The sequence below is a fragment of the Arabidopsis thaliana genome, chromosome 2 (assembly GCF_000001735.4).
Source record: "Arabidopsis thaliana chromosome 2, partial sequence".
NCBI classification, from domain to species: domain Eukaryota; kingdom Viridiplantae; phylum Streptophyta; class Magnoliopsida; order Brassicales; family Brassicaceae; genus Arabidopsis; species Arabidopsis thaliana.
The window spans coordinates 12,516,256-12,539,646 of NC_003071.7; the positions used below are offsets into that span (position 1 = coordinate 12,516,256).

The 23,391-nt window shown below is 34.0% G+C and overlaps 4 protein-coding genes, 1 long non-coding RNA gene and 1 pseudogene across 7 annotated transcripts; 3 read left to right on the forward strand and 3 right to left on the reverse strand.

Moving 5' to 3' along the window:
* Window positions 1-35: 35 nt before the first annotated feature.
* AT2G08320 lies at window positions 36-626 on the forward strand. The gene has a single exon (NR_140319.1). It is a non-coding gene; the product is annotated as an other RNA (long non-coding RNA).
* Window positions 627-7,020: 6,394 nt separating this feature from the next.
* Window positions 7,021-7,938, forward strand: RTFL2 (ROTUNDIFOLIA like 2). The gene has a single exon (NM_179799.2). The coding sequence runs from the start codon at window positions 7,217-7,219 to the stop codon at window positions 7,562-7,564; it is 348 nt and encodes a 115-aa protein (NP_850130.1). The 5' UTR covers window positions 7,021-7,216; the 3' UTR covers window positions 7,565-7,938.
* A 633-nt stretch (window positions 7,939-8,571) lies between these two features.
* Window positions 8,572-11,548, reverse strand: LAC2 (laccase 2). Its single transcript, NM_128470.5, has 6 exons — window positions 11,340-11,548; window positions 11,069-11,220; window positions 10,712-10,956; window positions 10,266-10,394; window positions 9,219-10,178; window positions 8,572-9,064 (listed from the first exon to the last, which is right to left on the reverse strand). Exons 1-6 carry the CDS (start codon window positions 11,442-11,444, stop codon window positions 8,934-8,936), a joined length of 1,722 nt encoding a protein of 573 aa, NP_180477.1. The 5' UTR covers window positions 11,445-11,548; the 3' UTR covers window positions 8,572-8,933.
* A 3,034-nt stretch (window positions 11,549-14,582) lies between these two features.
* PUM3 (pumilio 3) lies at window positions 14,583-19,202 on the forward strand. Of its 2 annotated transcripts, NM_128471.4 has the most exons (10): window positions 14,583-14,669; window positions 15,134-15,730; window positions 15,839-17,148; window positions 17,232-17,373; window positions 17,472-17,579; window positions 17,672-17,884; window positions 17,970-18,080; window positions 18,159-18,353; window positions 18,444-18,618; window positions 18,759-19,202. In NM_128471.4, exons 2-10 carry the CDS (start codon window positions 15,137-15,139, stop codon window positions 18,803-18,805), a joined length of 2,895 nt encoding a protein of 964 aa, NP_180478.1. In that variant the 5' UTR covers window positions 14,583-14,669; window positions 15,134-15,136; the 3' UTR covers window positions 18,806-19,202. The 2 variants fall into 2 exon arrangements, with proteins under 2 accessions (NP_180478.1, NP_001324126.1); NM_001336202.1 differs by having other exon boundaries at window positions 14,583-15,730; window positions 18,759-19,183.
* A 257-nt stretch (window positions 19,203-19,459) lies between these two features.
* On the reverse strand, window positions 19,460-20,709 carry AT2G29150 (NAD(P)-binding Rossmann-fold superfamily protein; the record flags this gene model as incomplete). The annotated part of the gene is made up of 5 exons (NM_128472.1): window positions 19,460-19,645; window positions 19,747-19,853; window positions 19,935-20,148; window positions 20,234-20,441; window positions 20,618-20,709. The coding sequence occupies 5 exons, from the start codon at window positions 20,707-20,709 to the stop codon at window positions 19,460-19,462; spliced, it is 807 nt and encodes a 268-aa protein (NP_180479.1).
* Window positions 20,710-22,265: 1,556 nt separating this feature from the next.
* Window positions 22,266-23,209, reverse strand: AT2G29160 (annotated as a pseudogene). Its single transcript has 3 exons — window positions 22,932-23,209; window positions 22,725-22,831; window positions 22,266-22,626 (listed from the first exon to the last, which is right to left on the reverse strand).
* Between the last annotated feature and the right edge of the window lie 182 nt (window positions 23,210-23,391).

Here is a 23,391-nt window from a genome sequence, read left to right on the forward strand (position 1 = left end):
TCGAGTGATTTTACGCTAGTGAATATCCTACTAAGAGAGAGAGAGAAAGAAAATGCCAATTGTAAGTTGATGGATCATCTCAGAAAATGTAACACGAACCAAAAACCTTTTTGGAAAATTACTATATTATTTTTTTTGTAGTGAAAATTTTATTATTAACAAATGTCTAAAATTTGCTTAATAGGTTCTGACCGGATCGACGAGATAAACCGGGTTACAACCCGGTTGCAATTTGGATCAAAGCTAAAAAGAGATGGCTTCGGTTGTGTCATGGACGACGATGGTGATCGGAGAGGGGCTTTGGTGGTGTTGGGGCCGAAGGTGGAGGTCGAAGAAGCTTCTGTCCGTTTTTAAGAGAGGTTTCTAGATGAGTTTCTTTTCTGCGATAGATTGACATATGTATACGAAAATCAGCCATAAATCTCTACCAATAGCTCACATACCCATGAAACATCACCTCCATTGGAAATCTATTTCAATTTCCTATAACCATTATAAAGAGGTCCAAAGCTAAATCTCAATGAAAGAACTTCATCCGAGTCGATCTTTGAGAGACTTCAGATAGGTTATGAATCATCAATTCTCTTCTTTGCATTTAAATGTGTGTCCTCCATTATTTTAACATGAAATATCTCAAAAGAGACACAAAATACACACAGTAACTATAGGACTTCTAAAATGCAAGAAGACTCACTTGGACACTAAATGCAACAAACCACAATGAAAATACTAATGAAACACCATAAAATGGATCTTAATAACCATGATAAAGTGCTAAATATAGAGTATATCATGGGTTATATATAGATTTGAGAAGAGACTAACACACAAAAATATGAAAATAAGTCAGTAAAATTAGCTAAGTAATCAAAATGCTTCAACAACTTTTGAAATTCTATTTATCATTTAGCTATACATTCTAATTGGGGAGTGAAAAATTCTTTGCTTTCAAAAGATACACATCTTGGCTCAAACTGCATATTTTGCGACGGACTTCGTGGTCATGGTGTGATCTGCACTGTTGAAGGTCTTGGAGTGGTTTGACTAAAAGGTGAACTCACATTATGAATTGCACTCTCCTTGAACATGTGCGATTTTCTGTCGTTTTCATCAAAGTTTCTAAGCAAAAATGTTAGCTTTCTGGAAAAGGAAATTTTCGATTCCTCATTTAGCGTGTGCCTATGTTCGTACAAGAAGTTGGCTATGAAGACGAGATGTGCCATGACTGAAGCAAGGCCTGCTATTAAAAACAGACCCCAGAAGCTATTAAGGTTGAGACGGTGGGACGACAATGTTGTCTGTATGAGGACAATTTTGATTCTCAAACCAAATCTTTTCGAGCTGTTTCATCTCTTCGCTTTGAGTCACATTCAAGATTTCCCTTGAGACATCGCCCGTCAAAAGGAGAGTTTTTTTAGTGCCTTTTTGTCAATCCCCCTTTAAAAAAGTTGCATCTATTTATATAGATTCGTGTCCTTTTTCTCCATATATTTTTATTTTATTTTATTTTTTATTACTTTTTGAGTAAGATGTGACTTTTACAATCACATTTGTGTATGTAAACATTTTTGTCTTCTTAAATATATCCTATATTTTCTCTTCTTAAAACTATAGAATTAATGATACGCATCATTTTGAGTTTGAAATTTTTAACAAAAGTCTTAAGTTATATCAGAAAGTATTTAGAGTACTACTTTTTTTTTTTAGAATACTTTTCCTTGCAACATTGCGGAAGTCTCTTATAATAAAATCATATACAGCCACTATCTAATCGTTTATCGAAATTTCACAAATAAACATATGGATGATGTGACAAAAAAAAAAAGAAAACGGTATTAGAGAGAAAATCCACAAAAATACTCTTACATGTTTCGTTGAACTCGATTCTTTTCATAAATTCCAAATCATTGGTTCCAAAACAGAACTTCAAAAGGATTACGTGAATTATTTATTAGGGTACATAAATGAAGTGAAAATGGTGGGGCTTTGCGTTAAAAATTAAGACCCACCAGCCGACCTGACCATGTCCTACTCAGCTTACACATGTTTCCATGTGACCTTACCACTTCTTCTAATCCCATTTTACCATATTTTTCCTTATATAAAATTACTCTCTCGTACAAAAAAGAAGAGAAGTTAACAATTCTTTTTTTAAAACATCAAAGGCTTAGATTCTAAGCTGTAATTTAATTTCTTATACCCAACATAGTACTAGCTTCAACATCTGAACGCACCTTCTTATGCACACAATATCTCTCTTTTTGATACTCGTGTTGCATTGTTTACTAATTGACACGTATAATAAAAGTAAAAAAATCCTTTGGCTATACGCATATACCAGTTTTACTACGTCAAGTCCATTTCAACACTTTAACAACTTAAAAAGATTTGCACAAGAAACTTTGATGAACAAAGTATGTTTAATCACAAATTTAAGTACGGATAGTAAAATTTGTTAGACACTTTATACTTGGGTATATACCAAAGAAAAGTTGTTTGTGTAATTTTGTTACATACTTACATTGAGTTACGATTTAAGAAACGTTTGAAACTTGCTTTTCTTCTTCTCACGATTTAAGAAACGTTTGAAACTTGCTTTTCTTCTTCTCAAAAGTTTGGAGAATATTGGAAAATTTGCTTTGTAATAACATAAATCTATCAATTGTATGCAACGGATAACATTATATATGAGTTTATTTTGCTTAGTGGCGCACAACGTTTGACCCATCCAAAGAATTTCCCATTGGTCAGAGTCTCTGATCTCTCAACTCTCAAGTCTCAGCCAGTAAATATTATCAAAATAATTCTAAAGTAAATTATTTTCAGTGCCCCCTTTCTTTTTTAGTAATTTAAGGACAATCTCACATGACCTTTTTCCAGTGGTATAAACACTCTTATTTTAATTATTTGGGCCTTTTCACTTTTGCGATATGTCTAATCAAACCAATTATCCTATACGTAAAAATTAAAAATTAAAATGAGCTTAAACTAATTATGAAAGTTACAACGTTACATTAGTTGATTCGTATTATTATAATACGCTTTCATGTTACTCTCCCATAAACAAAAACAACTTAATACACATGTTAATGGCTCAATTTTATTATTTAACATCAACATTGTTTAATGCTTTGATTAAAATATAAAATTTAGTGATCATTATGTGGATCCAAGAGGGAATCTTAGATCGACGATGGGTATTGAGCTTTGCCTCATTAAGAAAACAAAATAGACAACAACTTTACGTTCAAAGATGGAAAAAAAGTTTACACACAAAGAATGAATCAAATTGGTTATTTTGCGTGTGGCGCCAGCTGATCTCAAATCTTAAATTAATTGATCACAAAAAAATTTAGCATATATTTTAAAATTTTCTATTTCTTCGTGGCCTTAGAATATCTAAAATTACTATTTTCACAAGACCAGTAAATATTTGTTTAGTCTACTGAGAAAAATATTCATTAATGTTTTTTTTTTAATATTCATTAATTTTAATATTCTTATAATCATGGTCATGATCTGTAATAATAGTGGTCAAATCAAAGGTGAAGTTTCTGACAAAACATATTTAAAATAAATTAATTTAGAAATTAGAAGTATTTGACCAGTCAAATAAACCATTAAGTGACCAGTGTGTGCGTTATTAACGTACACATTTGAGCATTGATATTGTTTCTATATTTGGATTTAGGGATAACACATGGCGAACTCAGCGTTGTGAGAGATGCTGTTTTTGTCTTTGTAAACCAATAAACCATAGTCATGGTCCTTTACTCCTTTTACAAAAAAAAAAAAAAGATTCATTGCTTGTTTAAACCGAACTAATAGTTTTTAGATCAAATCCCTTAATTTCTTGTTTAAACCGAACTAATATGGACGGTTTAAACAAACAATGAATCCTTTCTCATGACTTATATGAATATGGATAAATTATGTTCTTACTAACACATAAATATATAATGTACAATATAAAATCGTGTTACTGCATATATGTAAGGTGTCATTTTCCACAAAACGATGTACTGTGTATGTATATGGTTTTTTTTTTTTTTTTTTTTTTGGTTAAAGTGTATGTGGGGTGTTAGTTAATTTAAGCGAACGATTTGTTCGTTCACACGAGTTTGAAAATCCGTCAACATGATCAAATAACAATTATATTTAGGTTTTTTAGGGTAAACAAAAAGCAGATTTATTATATGTTGATGATAGAAATACAAAACAAGAAAATGGGGACAATGTAATGTGGGTTCTTTTTTGCGTAAATCCAGGCTGGTTTGAAGACATAAGTGAAAAAAACATGTAGAATAATTTTAGACCAAACCTGTCTACTCTTCCTATCTTTTAAAATCATTATCATTCGCAATGCCTATCTTTCCATCATCCTTTGCCCCTCCTCTCCAACCCCCACACACAATAATACTTATATATATATATTTGAATACAAAATTAGTTTCCATAGTTGAAAATAATGGACTTACAATTATTGTAGACAACATTGGTTCTATACTGGTGATTAATGGGTATACAGACTTTTTTGATGTTTTCAATTTTTTTGAAATGTGATTTTACTTCTTTTGGTTTTACTATTCACAAAAAGTCAAGTATTTACGTTTATATTTTATTTTTAAAAAGTAAAGTAGTTGTAGATGATCCATATATTAAAAAGTAGAGTGATTTCTTTGAGTAATAACCGATACATTTAATCTCAAAGTAGTATATAAGGTCGATCTATAAAAATCAATAATATGCTAAAGATTTGTGATAGTCATATTTAGTTAAAATATAAAGTTTGTTTGTTGGTTTCGACAATTGTAAATAAGAATTACAAAAAAAAAAAAACGATTAAGATTTCATGATTTAAAAACATTGGGCCATAGAATATTTTATGAAATAAGGAATTCAACATTGAATACAAAAATAAGTTTCCAATATTTGAAAAACTATGGTCTTATACAATTATTGTAGACAACATTGGTTCTACACTGGTGATAAATGGGTATACAGACTTTTCAAGTTTTCAAAATTAAGAAATGTGATTCTACATCTTTTGGTTTTACTATTCACAACAAATTTCAAGTATTTACGTTTAATATTTTTTTTAAGGTAAAGTAGATATACCTTTTAATGATTATCAAACATGATGAGCTTGTTTATCTCAAGTGTTTCCGTTATTTTACTATCATTAATTCTTTATCTACAGAACATCTATCTCGCCATCCATCTTTTTACATTTTTAAAAAATTAATATTTTCAAGTTTCTATGTAAAATTAATGTATTATATCTTAAGTTATACAAATTTTGATTAGATAAATATAAATTTAATTCATAAAATAAAGTTATATTTGGATTTTGCTATAATTATTTCTTTTAATATATGAAAATCTCAAAACATAAATTTGAAGAAATAAAATGAAGGGAGTAACCCCAAGTGACGTGGTGTAGTGGTGGTAGTTGAACTTACGCGTCAGAGAAGGAGATTGCACCTTTCTTACCTTAATGCTTTTGAGCTAGATTTCTACAAGAAACAAAATCATTTTAGTTGGATCACTTAAATTCTTAGGTTTTGATCCAAATGTTTATTTTGCGGCAGACTAAACTTCTGTTAAAAATTATGTTGACTATTAGATTTTGTTTTAGAAAATCGACAATAGGATATGCCATGCTAAAAAAAAAAGTTAAGGGAGTATTAATAGGCGGAAGTGGTATGCATCCGCAATATCCTGTCTATTGGGTATCCTAAATTTGACTCAATTGAATGATTAATTCTTATTCATTTCGCGGAATTTTATCTCTACTACTAGACCATTAATTTTTAAAAATTATTATATTCCTCCTTCACATTATTTCTTGTGATTCATGTCCCACTATGGCAATAATATATAGGGATCACTAATAATATACACACTATTTCAAACATATAATTTATAGTAATAAACATATGCACACATATGAAGGCAATACCGATAAATTTTCTCGTGCTCCATGTTGGGATCTCTCTCATGTGACGACTTTAAATAAAAGATTATGATTGTTCATAAATACTATATATAGAGATGTATATTATGTATATGTATATAAACATACGACATTGGTTCCTCCAACATTAATGGCAAATCTCAAGAAGAGGATTTCGACAATGTGTAGATCTTGTGGTAGTAAGAATAAGACCTCGACTTCTATAAGATCTAGCGAATTAGAAGTTGTCACGTTAGTTATGGAATAATTCACTTTAAATAACTAATACAATTCCATTAATCAAAACATTAACGATATCGTCAACGCTAAGTAAAAGCCCACATCCCCAAACCTTGTGGATTCTGTCTGTATACCCCCTAAAAAACTCATTGCCATTTGCCATATTTAAACAGGAAATGGCTTAAGTTTTAGTTAAGATTTCAGAGAAATCTTGTCTACCCCGCTTAAGTTTGTATTTCACAAATATCTTTATATGATATTATCAATAAAATTAGATGGAAATATAAAACAAACAGGAAGTGGTAAGATATTCATAATTTTTTTCGTAAACACGTATTTTTACTATTTAAATAGATTTAAACTAGAGAAGATGCGGACAAAAAAGGTGTAAGAAAATGTTACCGTAAATAGTGTAAAAAGATGTTAAGTACACCTCCTTTTGAGATTAACTTTTCTAGGATAAACAACCTTTGGGAAACCATTAATTTTGCTTTTTGGAAACTACTAATTTGTTCAACGTCTTTACTCTTTATACATGTTGGAAAAAAACATAGACGTGGTTTAGTTACAAGCTAGTCAAACTAATTCTACGGATCTTTTGTCATAGTTGAACCAAATACCATCAAGTTTATAGACTAAAATAGTAGCATAACTTTAGATAGTTTAAAACAAGTGGACACTAAATAGTTTCTAACTCGACGCCAAAAAAATAGTTCCTAACTGGATGGCAAAAAGTTCATACCTCATGAAGAGCTAATTAAATATTAAAATATAATAACAGAATTTTCATTTTTCTTCCATTGATTTTTTTTGCCATGTGTTATCTCAATTGATTCATTTACAAGTATTATTAAAGAAGTACCATATATAATAAGCAAAGAGACACTCTCACTCTCTCTACTCCTCTCTCTCTCTCTCTGAATCACTATCTCTTCTGCGAGTTCAATCACCACAAACTCACAATCAAATACAACAGAAACACACTTAAGACCCATTCATCTGGATCTGAACACATTATTGATGGAGGAGAAGTGGAAGCTGTCGAAGAAAGACACAACAGCTTCTTCTTCCTCCTCTAAGTCAAAGTTTTCTAGAAGCTTCTCAACGAGTGCTTCCTCCACAAAGTCTCCAATATTCGTAAGGAGTTCCTCTACTAAATGCTCTGTTCCTTCTTCCTCCTCGTCCTCTTCTTCTTCCTCTTCAATCTCAAGAAGCTTCTCAAGAAAAGAGAGAAGATCTTCTTCTTCATCATCTTCTTCTATCACTCAGAAATATAGCAGCTTGGCTAAAGAACAGAAGGCAAGGTTTTACATCATGAGAAGGTGTGTGGCTATGCTTGTTTGTTGGCACAAACATGGAGATTCTTAATTAGATCTTCATCTTCTTCTGCCCCTTTTTTTTTGTTTCCTTGTAATTAGATCAGTTTGATTATTAAGGGTTTCCATACAAGTACATTGTAAGAAGAGTTTTTGTTTAAAAAATTAGGGTTTCTATGCTCATTTTTTTCAATTAAATGACTTGCATATGCTACATATATACACAATCATAGACATGTGTGTGTATGTATCATTGATGCAATCATAGGAATTGTTGATGTCGTTGTTTAGATTATAAATATTAATAGATGATACCTTAACTTCTTAAGGATTAATTAGTGTATCATGAAGTACAGTGTTTTTGTTGAGATTTACACTGAATAGTCATTTTCAAGGTCTCTGGAAAAAGTAGTGAAACAATTTAACAAACTTAATCTTAATTTTAATGTTTTTATTAATTAATCTTCATTAATGTTTTTATAAATTGATATTACTATTATTTGATATCATAATCATTTTAAAATGAATTCATGATTCATATAATCTGGTCAAAGATCTGAAGCTTTTCTTTTAACTTATTATTGATTACGAGACGATAATGGAGTCCAGGTAATGTCAATATAATGATGATAAGAATATTATCAAAATAATGGGCATGATGCTACTATAGATCTTGCAAACACCAATAATGTCTGGAACTCTACTCGAATTTTGTTTTTTCTTTAGCTTTATTAATTTATTATTTTATTCCTTTTTGCATTTTATGGCAGTATTTGGTGGCAGTATTTTTTCTGTTTGCTTTCTGGGTTTTTGTCTCTTTGATGGAAGAAAGATTCCCTCTTGACAAATAATATTTGGTTAGTATCAATATATGCCCCATTTTATTTCTACAGAAACTTAAAATCAAATTACTATATAATGTATAAACACAGTTACGTACTTAGAAACTAGTCGGCATTATTGACGTGAAATGAAATCTATCTTTTCACTTTATTAGGGATTTTCTTTTCCTGGAATATTTGTATTGGGAATCCAATGAAAAGTTTTCAACGACTCCATCTTTTGTCATTATCATAGACAAAAACGTTATGTTTAAGAAAAAAAATCACGAGCATTGCAGATTTGTGCTAATGCCTTTTTCGTTTATTACAAAACTTTACGATTATTTATTTTGCGTCAACATATCGTACACAGAAATTACTAACGCGACCATCGTTTTTCAGTTCACTCTTTATACAACAAATCATCAAGCAAAGGGATAAAAAAACTCAGAAATCTCAAAACACAAAAGTATTAAAGAGGAAAGAAATAAAATGAAGAAAAAAAAACGAAAAAGAGACATATATTGCACTTCAGAAATATCATTCCAAGAAAGGGAAAAAGGTGATGTGGCATTTGCAGAGGCGTTGGATCGGTCATAGTCAACATTTAGGGAAATCTGAGGGTGGAGGAAGGAGCTTCTGATTTGGAAGGTCACCGTCCAAAACAACCCAAGCCATGGTCAGACCCCAACTCAAATGAATCTCAATGTGGCAATGCATCAGCCACACACCTATCACCATCAAACAAATATTAGAATAAAACATATAGTTTGTGAGTACTATTAATCATTAAAATTAGAGATTTTGTTGTGTAACTACCTAAATCCAAAATTGTATAATACATGTTATTGACAAAAAAATAAATATCTACTCATAAACCCTTACCGGGATTATCGGCAAGGAAGCGGATGGCGACCCATCCACCGGAAGGGATATTGATGGTGTTTCGTTCGACCGGATCGACTAGGTTATAATGTTTTGGGTCACGGGCCGGGTTAAAATTGCCAAAGCCTTGACCCACCACATAAAAGTTGAAGCCATGAAGATGTATAGGGTGGGCCTCAATACCCAAGATGCTAGTGCCCTGTAACACCAATTCAACAGTTGTCTTGTACTTCAAGACCACAACTTTGGTCCCTCTTGAGACCATTGTGTTGTTTGGTGGCGTACCCGTGTAATTAAATGGAATAATAGGGGCAGTTGGGAAATCGGTCATGAAAACATTCTTGGATTTGCCAACGAAGTATGATTGTAATAGAGAAGTCTTGTTTGGTAAGATGAAAGACACGTTGTTGATAGATGCTGCAAATTTCGTTGTATTAGTTGGTCCTTGGCATGTTTGGTTTTTAGGACAAGGGTTGGTTCCTAAACCGATGGCAAAGAAATATTGTTTGTCCACGACTTTTGGCACGTTTGCCGGAAATGTAGAACTTGCCAAACTTCTAAACATCTTTGTGAAATTTGCGGCGTAGCTAGTGCTATTGATGGGAGGGAGAGATGGTTTAATGATAGAAAGATTCTTAGAAGACTTGGTATGATGTTGGTATTGGAGAATTCCCGCGACGGTTGTATTATCAATTGTTCCTTGGCCCGTGAAGTACGGTCTTGCCAACATGTAGAAGGTTGCATTTGGATAAATAGGTTTGGTTTTGAGTAGTACATTGGTGGTTTGGCCCGGGCCGAGAAGCACGATGTTGGTTTGAAATGGTTTAACGTAGCAAGCATCCGCTTCTACGACCGTCAATGTATGATTGGCTATGGTGAAGAAGAGTTCGTCATTGAGTGCAGCATTGATTAATCGTAGTAGATACGTCTTTCCAGGTTTCACCATCAGTTTGTATGTGTCTAAAAAATATGTGCATTGTGTGTTACAAAAACTTGAATTGGCGTCTTATTTTAAAATTAATCACATATAGAAAAGTGATCATTTACCTTTTGTAGAGCAATTGTATAATGGACCTGGGAGCCCATTAAAAGTATGAGCATCAGATGCATTTGGACCTGCACCCGTCTGAAGAGCTTGTTGCACCACTGCTTGAGGATCAGCATTAAACCACTCACCTATGCACAACTCAAAAACATTAGTTGTTCAATCATTTAATCAAAACACTGTTCTAAAAAAACTTATAAAAAAAAAATTATATATATATATTGAACATGCACATTGACGAACTAATTAGCCATTTAGACGTCTATTTAAACAAGTTTTTTGATTTTTTTTGTTGATCAACTTCTAATCGATTTGAATTTGATAAAGATTAGAGCGTCCAAGTAATATCAATTACTATCTAAGGTAATCATAGAACATTGATCAGTCTTTTGGGACTCATACGTAAGGTAAAAGGTTACGACTAAGAGGACAAAACATATATAATTACCAAAGAGTATAGGGACTTGTTTGTAGGGTTTGGGAAAAGGGTAAGGCTGATGAAGCTTAGGGAGAATGATTAATGGTCCGTACACAGTAGCTCTCATCCACTGAATATGAGCATGCCACCACAAGGTTCCTCTTTGTCCAGTCACCGTGAAGTTGTAAACATAACTTTGTCCCATCCGAATTGGACATTGTGTCACATAGGACGGTCCATCCGCCCAACCACTCCTTAGCTGCCGGATACCATGCCTACATTTATACACTAATCAATTCAATGAGGCTCAAGGAACTTAAAGAATCTGTAATAAAAATTAAAGAAAGAAGTGGAAGATTGATATATATAATACGAGTTTCTTTATACCAATGTATAGAAATGTTATTGGATACATGATTAACAACTTTGATTTGTAGATTATCTCCTTCTCTTGCGGTAACTCTAGGTCCTGGGAATTTTCCGTTGACCGTCACGATTGTTTTTGTCTTGCACAACCTTGTGATGTTTTTCAGTTGAATCTGCCAGACGAAAAATAGAATAAGTGATTTCAAATGTGTATGAGTATGATTAAACAAAAAAAAATTGAGAGGCTAACGAAATTATATTTTGTCCCAAAGTGAGACTAATTAATAAATACATCGAATTGGTAGTGCCGCGTGATTCCTGCAGATGCTGCATCGATGTTGTAACTAATGGCAAATAGAAATGCCACAAGAAGATAATTCAAAACCCACGTAACCATGTTCAATATTTGTTTGAATATTGAAGGAAAGTTATATGTTTTATATCCAAAGTATGAAATATGGTTTTCTTTTTATATAGTTTTCTGGTGAAGCTCTCAAGTGGTGTATTTGAAAATAGAGGGAGAATGTTGTGCAATATATAAGTGAGAGAGGCAAATGGTAGGGTTAATGGTTGGTAACAAAATAAAAATAAAAGTAAAAATAATTTGTAGTGTATTCGGATAAGTTATGATTTATGAATAAGATGATTTAGTGTTGATGTTATAGTTGTTCCAATGGTTGGACAAACCGAGTGAATTCCAAGTTAACTAATTGTGTGCTTTAATAACTTTGATGATTATAGCTCTACATACAAGCTTTCGTACCAACAAATGATTAATTTATTAAAAATATATATTAGATATATAAGAACAGATAATCGCTAGTCGAGACAACAACAAAAATAATCCCATCTGTTTCTAAGGGAGTGATGTTTTCTTTGACAAAAAAGAAAAGAAAAGAAAAGGGACTGATGTTTTAGTATAATGCATATTATTGAGGTAATTAATAAAATGACTAAACTTTTGCTTAGAAATTTAATAAGATTACTTGATTACTTTTGAACAAAAAGACTTATGAAATTTTACTGTTATGGACAATTTTCAAATTAATATCATTTTAGATCAAATTTTTATTCAAACAATTAAAAATCTCAAATTTAATTTAGTTACTTGAATTTTTTTTTTGTTAAAGAGTTACTTGAAAAATTTTCGGATATCAAAACTTCGAAAGAGAAGTAAACTTTATATCAAATATTATTTTATATAAATATGTGGCGATACCAAAGTAAGATAAGTAAATAACGAGTACAGTGATATATTATAGTAAGCAGGGATGATGTAGAGGATTGGGACGTGTACGTTGGTTGTTTGAAAACATATGTTCCAACAAAAGAGAGTCTTGAGTGAATCTAAGCTTTAAGGATCTTCACAGTCTCTTGGAAGACTCTCTCTTTGACACTTTACCCAATTATTCCATTCCTTTCAAGCAACATAAGACAACGATCGTTGGATTCAGCTTCACTTGGCAAATCTACTGTTAATCTGTCTCATCTCCTTTTTCTCTAGATATTTGGTAACTTTAGAATTAAGATGGTGCATTCAATGTTTAAATTTGGTGAGATTACTCACTTCATTTCCATTTATCTCATCTGACTATAAGAAAACATCGAACTTAATTAGGAATGTTTGAAATGTAAGTTAAGATTGGTGTCTTGCTCATAGTAGGAAAAGAATGTAAAAAGTAAAAAAAACTATATGATTTGGAAAAATATCTAATTAATAGGTGGCAAGAAGGTTCTTGCGAATTTAGCTTCGAGTAAATTGTTAGACGATACTTAAAAATCGATTACTTCAAATGAATAACTTGCACATAGTTTGTGATGAAATGAATCTAAGCTATAAAAAAAAAATTGTGTGTTCACGATGAGAAAAGTATAGTAAGTACAAATAAACAAGGCACCAAATTCTTGAGGAGTTTCGATTTCTTTAAAATATACTTTTTTTTGGGGTTTTTTTACACGTCTCGTGAATGTTTACTAAATTTGCTAACAACCAAATTTAGAAATTAAAATATAAGTTCAGAAAGTAACTAGTAAACAAGAGATGGTATTAGTTAAGGCTAAAGTGATACTGGTAAATGATGAGGAATTAGAAATTTAGAAACATGGTTTTACTAAAAGTAAGAAAGAACATAATAATGTTGGTCGTTAGTTGTAGCCTTGTAGGTTTACCAACTTCAACCCTTTCCTTTACTTATTACATATTTTTAACATTTATGTTTGTATCCAATAAACATTAACAAGTTGTAACTACATAACTTTTTGTTTTCTGAAAGAATAAATTACTTTACTGTGCTTTTGTAAATCCTCTTGAGATTTTTTTTGAGAGAAAATTATCATTACTTTATTTGGAAATTGGTTTTACGAAAAATTGATCATACACAATTTACTAACCAACTCATGATTCGATCAATAGGTATATCACCCAAAAAATATATTCTCTTCTAGTGTTTCAGCGTGTAAGTTTAGCCATTATAATAACGCTTGACTTTGAATTTATAAAATAATGTGATTATTAGTCGGTGACAAGAATAATTCAACTAATCATAAGAATGGTGGCTTCCAAAAGGACCAAAACCATGAATACCATACGTATACAAACGAATAAATTCGATTTATAAGGCCGAATTCATTGGGCCTTATAACTAATCAAATTTACAAAATGGATAAAATAAAATTGAAACTAAAGCCCATTATATGAATTTAAAGCCTAACAAAATTTCATTTTGCCGTCCTTAGACCAACACCGATTCGCACGCCGACTCGTGGACTTCGGAGGGCAATCATGACCAAGCACGATCGGAGACTCAAAGATACCTTTCTTAATTTAATCGCATTACTCTCATTCTAACCGTTATGGACAACATTTTAACCGGAATAGTTACAAATAATGCCATTAAATTGATACATTTAAAGAGAGAGGTTTGACTAATGACCAACTTTTAACCTCCAAATTAGGAAATAAATACATTAAAAGATGAACAGTGATAGTAGGTGGTAACCAAGTAAAAAAAAAACTTCCATTTTCTGAAAACTCACAATGTTTACCTTTTGGTATTTGATTTTACTTCAAAAAGGAGCATTTATAACAAAGAAACTATACTATTGCAGAGAGAACATGCAAATCAAATGGACTTTTTGTTTCAGAGTTTCACACCTTTTATTTATTTCTGTTTTTGGTGAATCAATCTGAATCATATCAAAAACAGAAAAACAGAAATAGTATGATTCCATTAATATCTAGTCAGAAAAAAACACAGCTGGACTAAATAGCTTACATTCTAAAGTTTGAATGAAAACAGTTTGTAACAATTCATGTTTTAAGTATTAAATACCGAAATTATGTCATTTTTAATCCAATTTAAATGATGAAAAATTAGATTACAATTTTTTTTAAAAAAATTTCAACAGGAAGATCTTTGAGTATATTTTCTTATAAAGAATATTAACATTTACGTATATATCTTCTCTCGCGAAATAAGCATATATCCAAAATTATAAGTATATATAAATAGAAAAAATAATCATAGAATCTTGAAGTGTTGTACTTTGTTAAAGCTGTGTCCTTAAACCCAAAACTGAAACACACACAGAAGACAGAAGAACTCGAAACAGCTCCAAACGTGTGAGTCTGAGATTCCTCAGCTCTCTCTGAAACACAAAAGACAATATTAAAGTTTTGCTCTGTTTTTTTTTTTTTAATTAATGCTTTTTATAATTTTTCAATTCCTTATGCAATCACTAGGTCAGATCAACAACAACAACCCTAATAATGATTCACAGTAAATTTTTTTTTTAAAATTTTTTTTCACAAAAACCCTAAGGGTTTCTTACATCGCCGTCGATTTTTTTCTTCTAACTCTCTATAAAACCCAGTTTCTTCTTAAAGTTTCGATTTTTCTATTTCTCATCATCTGATCATTGTGTTTAGGGTTTTTTTTTTTTTTAATTGAAAACGACAGTAATACATGGAGATTGGATTTTGAGTACTAGCTTAAAGTTTTGATCTTTGGGTTTAGTTTTGGGGTATAAAGGTGTCATCTTTAGGATTTTTAGCGTAATTGATTTTGGGGGTTTCTTGTTGTTTAGGTGATGATGATACCGGAACTAGGGAGAAGACCGATGCATAGAGGTAACGAAGATTCATCTTTTGGGGATGATTACGAGAAAGAGATTGGAGTATTGCTTGGTGAGCAGCAGAGAAGGCAAGTAGAGGCGGATGAGCTTGAGAGAGAGCTTAACTTGTATAGAAGTGGCTCTGCTCCACCGACTGTTGATGGTTCTCTTAGTGCTGCCGGAGGGCTTTTTAGCGGCGGAGGTGGGGCTTCTTTTCTGGAATTTGGTGGAGTTAATAAGGGTAATGGGTTTGGTGGTGATGATGAGGAGTTTAGGAAAGATCCAGCTTACTTGTCTTATTACTATGCTAATATGAAGTTGAATCCGAGGTTGCCACCTCCTTTGATGTCTAGGGAGGATTTGAGGGTTGCTCAGAGGCTTAAAGGGAGTAATAATGTGTTAGGTGGTGTTGGGGATAGGAGAAAAGTGAATGACAGTCGGTCTTTGTTCTCTATGCCACCTGGTTTTGAGGCTGGAAAACCTGGTGCTTCTGCTTCTGAGTGGGATGCTAATGGATTGATTGGTTTGGGACTTGGAGGCAAGCAGAAGAGTTTTGCTGATATCTTTCAGGTTGGTTATTTTTTGATACTCTGCTAATGTTTCTCTGTGTGTATGTGTTGTGTATAGTTCTCCTGAATACTCTTGCTTATATAAACTTGGTGGATTACTTTTGTGTAGGCGGATATGGGGCATCCTGTTGTACAGCAGCCCTCACGTCCTGCTAGTCGTAATACCTTTGATGAGAATGTTGACTCTAATAATAACCTGTCTCCATCTGCATCACAAGGCATTGGAGCGCCATCTCCATACTGCTATGCAGCTGTTCTGGGTTCATCTTTGTCTAGAAATGGAACTCCAGATCCACAGGGCATTGCTAGGGTGCCTAGTCCTTGCCTTACTCCCATTGGCAGTGGAAGAGTGAGTTCAAATGATAAGAGGAACACAAGTAATCAAAGCCCGTTCAACGGTGTTACATCTGGTCTCAACGAGTCTTCTGATCTTGTCAATGCTTTATCCGGCTTGAACCTGTCAGGCACTGGCGGGCTAGATGAACGTGGTCAGGCTGAGCAAGATGTCGAAAAGGTCAGGAACTATATGTTTGGACTGCAAGATGGGCATAATGAAGTCAATCCACATGGGTTCCCAAACAGATCTGATCAAGCTAGGGGAACTGCTTCGTGCAGGAATTCACAAATGAGAGGGTCACAAGGATCTGCATATAATAGTGGAAGTGGAGTAGCTAATCCTTACCAGCATCATGATAGCCCAAACTATTACGCATTAAATCCAGCTGTAGCTTCTATGATGGCTAACCAACTTGGAACTAATAACTATTCTCCAATGTATGAAAATGCTTCTGCCACTTTGGGATATTCTGCAATGGACTCCAGACTTCATGGTGGAAGTTTTGTTTCTTCTGGTCAAAACCTCTCTGAATCACGAAATATTGGCAGGGTCGGTAATCGAATGATGGAAGGAGGTACGGGTCACCCGTCACATCTTGCAGACCCGATGTATCATCAGTATGCAAGGTTCTCTGAAAATGCTGATTCGTTTGATCTTCTTAATGACCCTTCAATGGACAGGAACTATGGTAATTCATACATGAATATGCTTGAAATTCAGAGGGCTTATCTCGGATCTCAGAAATCACAGTATGGTCTTCCTTACAAATCAGGGAGCCCTAACAGCCATAGCTATTATGGCAGTCCAACATTTGGGTCTAATATGTCATATCCTGGCAGCCCATTGGCTCATCATGGTATGCCAAACTCTCTTATGTCACCTTACAGCCCTATGAGACGAGGTGAAGTAAATATGCGATATCCCGCTGCAACAAGAAACTATACTGGAGGGGTAATGGGTTCTTGGCACATGGATGCTAGTTTGGATGAAGGATTTGGATCTTCAATGCTTGAAGAGTTCAAAAGTAACAAAACAAGAGGGTTCGAACTTTCTGAAATAGCTGGCCATGTTGTAGAGTTCAGGTATTCCCTTTAAATTCTTTTACCTTTTTTCTTGTGTACACTTTGTCCCAAGCTAACGCGTACTTGGGGATTTTCATGACCAGTTCGGATCAGTATGGAAGCCGGTTTATTCAGCAGAAACTCGAGACAGCAACAACTGATGAGAAAAACATGGTTTATGAGGAGATCATGCCAAAAGCTCTTGCCCTGATGACTGACGTTTTTGGAAACTATGTGATTCAGAAGGTATAGATTTATTTAGTCTTCCTCTTTGATTTTATTTGGAGTTGAGAGTGAGACATAGTAACATGAGAGATTCCTGGATGTTGCTTATCTTCCTACAGTTCTTTGAGCATGGACTCCCACCACAGAGAAGAGAATTGGGAGAGAAACTCATTGACAATGTTTTGCCTCTTAGCTTACAGATGTATGGTTGTCGTGTCATCCAGAAGGTAAAGTCTAGTTCTCACGTGTTTTAATGTTCGCTATAAGTATATTTTCCATTCTCAAGAACAGTTAGAGTTTCCTATTTTTAACTTTTTAGGCAATTGAGGTGGTTGATCTAGACCAGAAAATCCAAATGGTCAAAGAACTTGATGGACATGTGATGCGATGTGTACGTGATCAGAATGGGAACCATGTGGTTCAAAAGTGTATTGAATGTGTGCCTGAAGAAAACATTGAGTTTATTATTTCAACTTTCTTTGGCCATGTGGTGACCCTCTCCACTCACCCATACGGGTGCCGTGTTATTCAGGTTCTTCCTACTGGTGATTAAGAAATATGACACCTTTTTCGATCTTATGCTTCTATGTAAAACTGTTTCCCATCTCCTGTTGCAGAGAGTATTGGAACACTGCCATAACCCTGATACACAGAGTAAGGTTATGGAAGAAATCCTGTCCACTGTTAGTATGCTGACCCAAGATCAGTATGGAAACTATGTTGTTCAGGTTTGTAAAAGATGAGTTTTACTGCAACTCTTGATTTTTTTATTGGTTGATCTAAACTGATACATGTTTTGTGTACAGCATGTACTGGAGCATGGAAAGCCTGATGAGCGCACTGTGATAATCAAAGAGTTAGCGGGGAAGATTGTTCAGATGAGCCAACAGAAGTTTGCATCAAACGTTGTTGAGAAGTGTTTGACTTTTGGAGGTCCTGAGGAACGGGAATTGCTGGTGAATGAGATGCTGGGCACAACTGATGAAAACGAGCCTCTTCAGGTTTGTCAAACACATGCTTTCAGATGATGGTCTGGGGGAACACCGAACAAAGAATCTAATAAGCTCATAAGTTTCTTCTTGTGTATATAGGCGATGATGAAGGATCAGTTTGCAAACTATGTAGTGCAAAAAGTCCTGGAGACATGTGATGACCAACAGCGTGAACTGATACTGACTCGTATTAAAGTGCATCTGAATGCTCTAAAGAAATACACTTACGGAAAGCATATCGTTGCCCGTGTTGAAAAACTCGTTGCTGCTGGAGGTATGCTCATGTTCTTTCCCTTCTACGATCCAAAGTTTCCGTATTGTTTTGCTGCTTTTGAGATTCGAAAAGCTAGAGAGAGACAATATAATCAATTCTATCGCATTACAATGTCTCTAAGTGGTTGTTCTTATATGCAGAGAGGAGAATGGCTTTGCAGTCATTACCCCAGCCTCTGGTGGCGTAAGGCCGCAAGTGTTGTACAGCTTAACTAGGGTGGATGGCTCTGCCATAACGTTTTGAGAATTAGGTAAGATCTAAACCAAAAATCTGCGGAGAAATAATGAGAGAGAGCTTTGTTTTGTTCTCCGCAAAATCTGTACATTGTGTAGTTTCTTACCGTTTTGACTATACATAGAACCAAAGATCCCCCTTAGGCTGATGAGTGAGTGAGATAAAAGGCAGAGAATGGTGTAAAGAAAAATGGTGAGGATTTTAGAGTTTTTCCTTTCACATGTACAAAAAGAATGGCTCTTACGCCAATGTGTAGAATGCTTTTTAGAACAATCCCAGTTTATTTCACGATAAATTCTTTTCTGTTTCTATAATTTTTAGCCTTTTTTTTTGGTTAATATTGCTCTAGTTTACAAGAAGAAACATATGATATATGTAACAATCGCAGATGATAGATCAATCTCTTCTCTAAACATGAAACACCATCATGATTGTTTGATAGCGAGGTTCTCATCAAATTAGTTTAGATTTAACAAAAGAAACAGTTTGCCTTCTCTTAATACACATCATCGTACATTATCATCATAACGAAATTACATGGACCATACAAACACTAAGAAACATCAAACCAAAAGAAAAGCAAAAAAAAACAATCAAAGCTTTAACTCTAAGGCTTGAAAGAGAAGCCATTCACCGAAGCACCTCCGTCGACGCAGATAGTCTGACCTGTAATATAAGAAGCTGCCGGAAAACAGAGAAATGCGACAAGCGATGATACTTCATTTGCTTCTCCAACACGTCCCATTGGTGTCTTATCCTCCACTGCTTTTCTTAACTTTTCATCACTGAAAATCTGAGAGATTTTTCAATTAAGTTAAAACTATATAGTAATATATTTTTCTTATTTTCATCAAGGAGATCTTTGTATTTATTTATGATAACAAATTTCCTTACAAAGCTAGTTAAAGGAGTTGTTATGACCCATGGACACACAGAGTTAACCCTTATGTTGTCACTTGCCCACTCGCATGCTAAGCTTCTTCCTAGCTGATTCATAGCTCCTAAAACATACATTAGCTAGTTAAGTCTCATAACAACGCCATGCATCATTAATTGTTTGAATGTATACATATATGATATACCTTTAGATGCTCCATAGATTGATGCACCGGTATGCACAAGTCCAGCAACAGAGGACATGAACACGATGCTCCCGGAACCAGAGGCTTTCAACAAAGGGTGCGCGATCTGTGAGAGATGAAAAGCGGACTCGAGATTTGTAGCCATCAGAAACGAGTAATCTTCTGCTGTATACTCTGTACTCGGCTTTATTATACCCGTTCCCGCATTATTTACCTATATGTGTATATATAGACTTAAACCAGACACAACAAAATCACTTGATTTTTTTCTATGCTATTATATATATACATCAACTTACGAGGATGTTGAGTTTTCCTTGGAAGACAGAGGAAACGGTTTCCATGAGTTTCTCTCGTTGCTCACGAGAAGAGACGTCGCAGACAGAAGTGGTGACCTCAAATCCTTTGGCTTGCCATTCACGTAAGCGTTCTTGAAGCTGAGTTTCGTCTCTGGCACATGTGTGAACTCTTGCTCCCAACATGGCTAGTTCCTCCACTACAGCTTCTCTATACAAAGTAGACATGCAATACCATCATTAAGCTTTTTTCTTGTCAGGGTTGTGCTGATTAATTAAACATCCAAATACCATCAAAAGATCCACAAAATATATCATTGAAATGAAAAAAAAAACATTGAACTAGCTAGTAAAAAACATAAGTAAGGTAGGAGAAGTGGGACTGACCCGAGGCCTTTGGAGCCACCTGTAACAAGAGCGGTCATGCCTTCAAGGCTCCATCTAGATTTGTCTCTCGAGTTTTCTCCTGCTTTAGCCATTTCTGGATATCAGTTTCTGCAGTGAAGAGTATAGTCTTATAGAGAATATCATATGACCAAGTCTAGGTGTCAGGTTTGACCATGAGAATGTTACGAGAATGTTTAACACCAAAAAAGAAATAAAAAAATGAACGTGATTGTTTTGAACTTTGTCTCATCTCAAATTCCACATTATGATGATTTTTTATGTTGTAAAACGTTGCACGATATGATAGTGGCTTTTTGTGTTCAATGTAAAGAACCTTAAATATTACTACATGAACATTCTTTTAGCTAGTTGGCCTAATTAGTCAACCCATATTTCATTGTCAGTTTCCTAAATTATTTCTACCATCTACAGACTACAGGTAAAAGAGACCAGATCGTTTATTTTCATTACATTTCTTTGATTGGGTCTAATAAGAGTCATTATTATAACAAACGTAAAACAAAGATAAATTGCATTGAATTATTCATCAAACTCATTCAAAATGTTGGAAACAAAACATTGAAATATCGAATGTATCAAACTAAATTTTAAGAAACCGATATAACAAAAATCGAATGTAAATTCTTGTCCGGTTTGAGATTGACTTGGTGGAAGGCTGGAAGCGTTTAATTAGAAGGCATGACCTGTAGCATAAGAAGATGCAGGTAGACACAGCAATGCAGTCATTGCAGCCACTTTTTCTGTCTCTCCAGCGCACCGCATTGGTATATTCGGTGCAATATTCTCTGCAAACTCCTCTCCCAGTAAAATTTTACTTTACACAACCGTCAAGACCAGTCTATCTAAGCTCATCTGTCTCTTGATATTATGGAAATATTTGGACATCACCAATTTATTCAATTGATGGTTACAATACCGGACCACTTTACAAGAAACCCCCCTTAAACAAAAATCTCAAGTTTAGACCCATATCATTACAAGCTGACTCGAGATTTGTAGCCATTATAAACGAATATTCTTCTGCTGTATACTCAATGGTCGGCTTGAGTATAAACGTACCAGCATTGTTGACCTATATATGTATAAACACAACATAATTTGGTTCTTGTAGTTCCCAAGATCGAGGAGGAGAAGCTTATAATATATATATATACTTTCAAGGATGTTAAGTTTTCCTTGAAAAAGAGAGGAAACGGTTTCCATGAGTTTCTCTCGTTGGTCACGAGAAGAAACGTCGCAGACAGAAGTGGTGACCTGAAACCCTTTGCTTGCCATTTACGTAAGCGTTCTTTAAGCTGAGTGTCATCTCTGGCACATTGACCGTTGGACCACACATGTATTAGGTATCCCTGGCTAGTAGTTTCTTAACGGAGATCACATGTTTAAGAAAATAAAATAATTCCTGATGATGGATGATGACGGCTCCGTATCCACTAGCAGATCTAGACATTATTTCCGGTAGGGTGTGGTTAAGAAAAGTACTAAAGAGGGTTGTTCCTTTGTTACAATTTAGGCTTGTTCATGTTTTGTTATAAAAATATCATAATAACAAAGAACAATATTAATTTATTGTTTTGACTCAAATTAGTTGATGCAACACATTTTATTTTTCTTTATCAAAGAAAATAATCATGGAATTTTCTGTAATAATGTTATAGAGTTTTGTTTGGTCTTACCTACGAACTTGATGAAGTTCAACTCACTTTTAGACGCTAGAGATTGCGAGTTTATTTTAAAATAAAAATACACAGTAAACGAAGAAACATAGATGCAATATAAAACAAACAATCAATGCTTTAAAGCACTGGCTTGAAAGAAAAGCAGTTGACCGTGAAACCTCCGTCGACGCAGATTGTCTGACCTGTTATATACGAAGCAGCCGGAAAGCAGAGAAATGCGACAAGCGATGATACTTCATTTGCGTTTCCAACACGTCCCATTGGTGTCTTACGCTCCACTTCTTTCTTTAACTCTTCATCATTGAGATACTAATTAAGAGATTTTGGCATAAGTTAAATTCATCTGTTATAAAATTTCTTAGTATTAAGGAGATCTTTGTATTTTTTTTCTCATTTTATTGCCTTACAATGTTAGCTAAAGGAGTTGCTATGAACCATGGACAGACAGAATTAACCCTTATGTTATCCCTTGCCCACTCGCATGCTAAGTTTTTTGCTAGCTGATTCATAGCTCCTACAACGCGTAGATATATGTACAATACTCATTTATATGTTAGCCTCAGAACGTAAAAGGATCATTAATAGTTTGAGTATATATTAAAGTATATATAAACCTTTAGTTGCTCCATAGATGGAACCAACATTGATATGTACAACCCCTGCAGTAGAGGACATGAGCACGATGCTCCCTGAACCAGATGCTTTCAACAAAGGATGCGCGAGCTGTGAGAGATGAAAAGCTGAGTCGAGATTTGTAGCCATCAGAAATGAGTAATCTTGTGCTGTATACTCTGTGGTCGGCTTTGTTATACCCGTTCCCGCATTGTTTACCTATATATTTATAATAGACCCAAAGCAACCACAATACTGTAGAACTTTGAACTCTCAAAGTTGTTAAGGATCGGACAACACAGATTTTACTCTGTTTTGTCTTACTCTATATTTCACTCTGTTTTTATAAAACGAAAACCACACACTTTTATTACATATACAAACTGTATTTATAGGTTTACATGACACACTTTGACTAAGGGACACGTCTCTAGAAGACAACCTAATGTAGAGACACATACA

What these genes read in the sequence shown, in the direction of transcription:
- PUM3 (NM_128471.4), top strand. Translation starts at nt 15,137, where the DNA reads ATGATGATACCGGAACTAGGGAGAAGACCGATGCATAGAGGTAACGAA. An exon ending in GGCCATGTTGTAGAGTTCAG is followed by an intron (nt 17,149 to 17,231) that starts GTATTCCCTTTA and finishes TTTCATGACCAG; the next exon opens with TTCGGATCAGTATGGAAGCC. An exon ending in GTTGTCGTGTCATCCAGAAG is followed by an intron (nt 17,580 to 17,671) that starts GTAAAGTCTAGT and finishes TTAACTTTTTAG; the next exon opens with GCAATTGAGGTGGTTGATCT.
- RTFL2 (NM_179799.2), top strand. Translation starts at nt 7,217, where the DNA reads ATGGAGGAGAAGTGGAAGCTGTCGAAGAAAGACACAACAGCTTCTTCT.
- LAC2 (NM_128470.5), bottom strand. Translation starts at nt 11,444, where the DNA reads ATGGTTACGTGGGTTTTGAATTATCTTCTTGTGGCATTTCTATTTGCC. An exon ending in AATAACATTTCTATACATTG is followed by an intron (nt 10,957 to 11,068) that starts GTATAAAGAAAC and finishes GTATAAATGTAG; the next exon opens with GCATGGTATCCGGCAGCTAA. An exon ending in CTTCCTTGCCGATAATCCCG is followed by an intron (nt 9,065 to 9,218) that starts GTAAGGGTTTAT and finishes TGATGGTGATAG; the next exon opens with GTGTGTGGCTGATGCATTGC.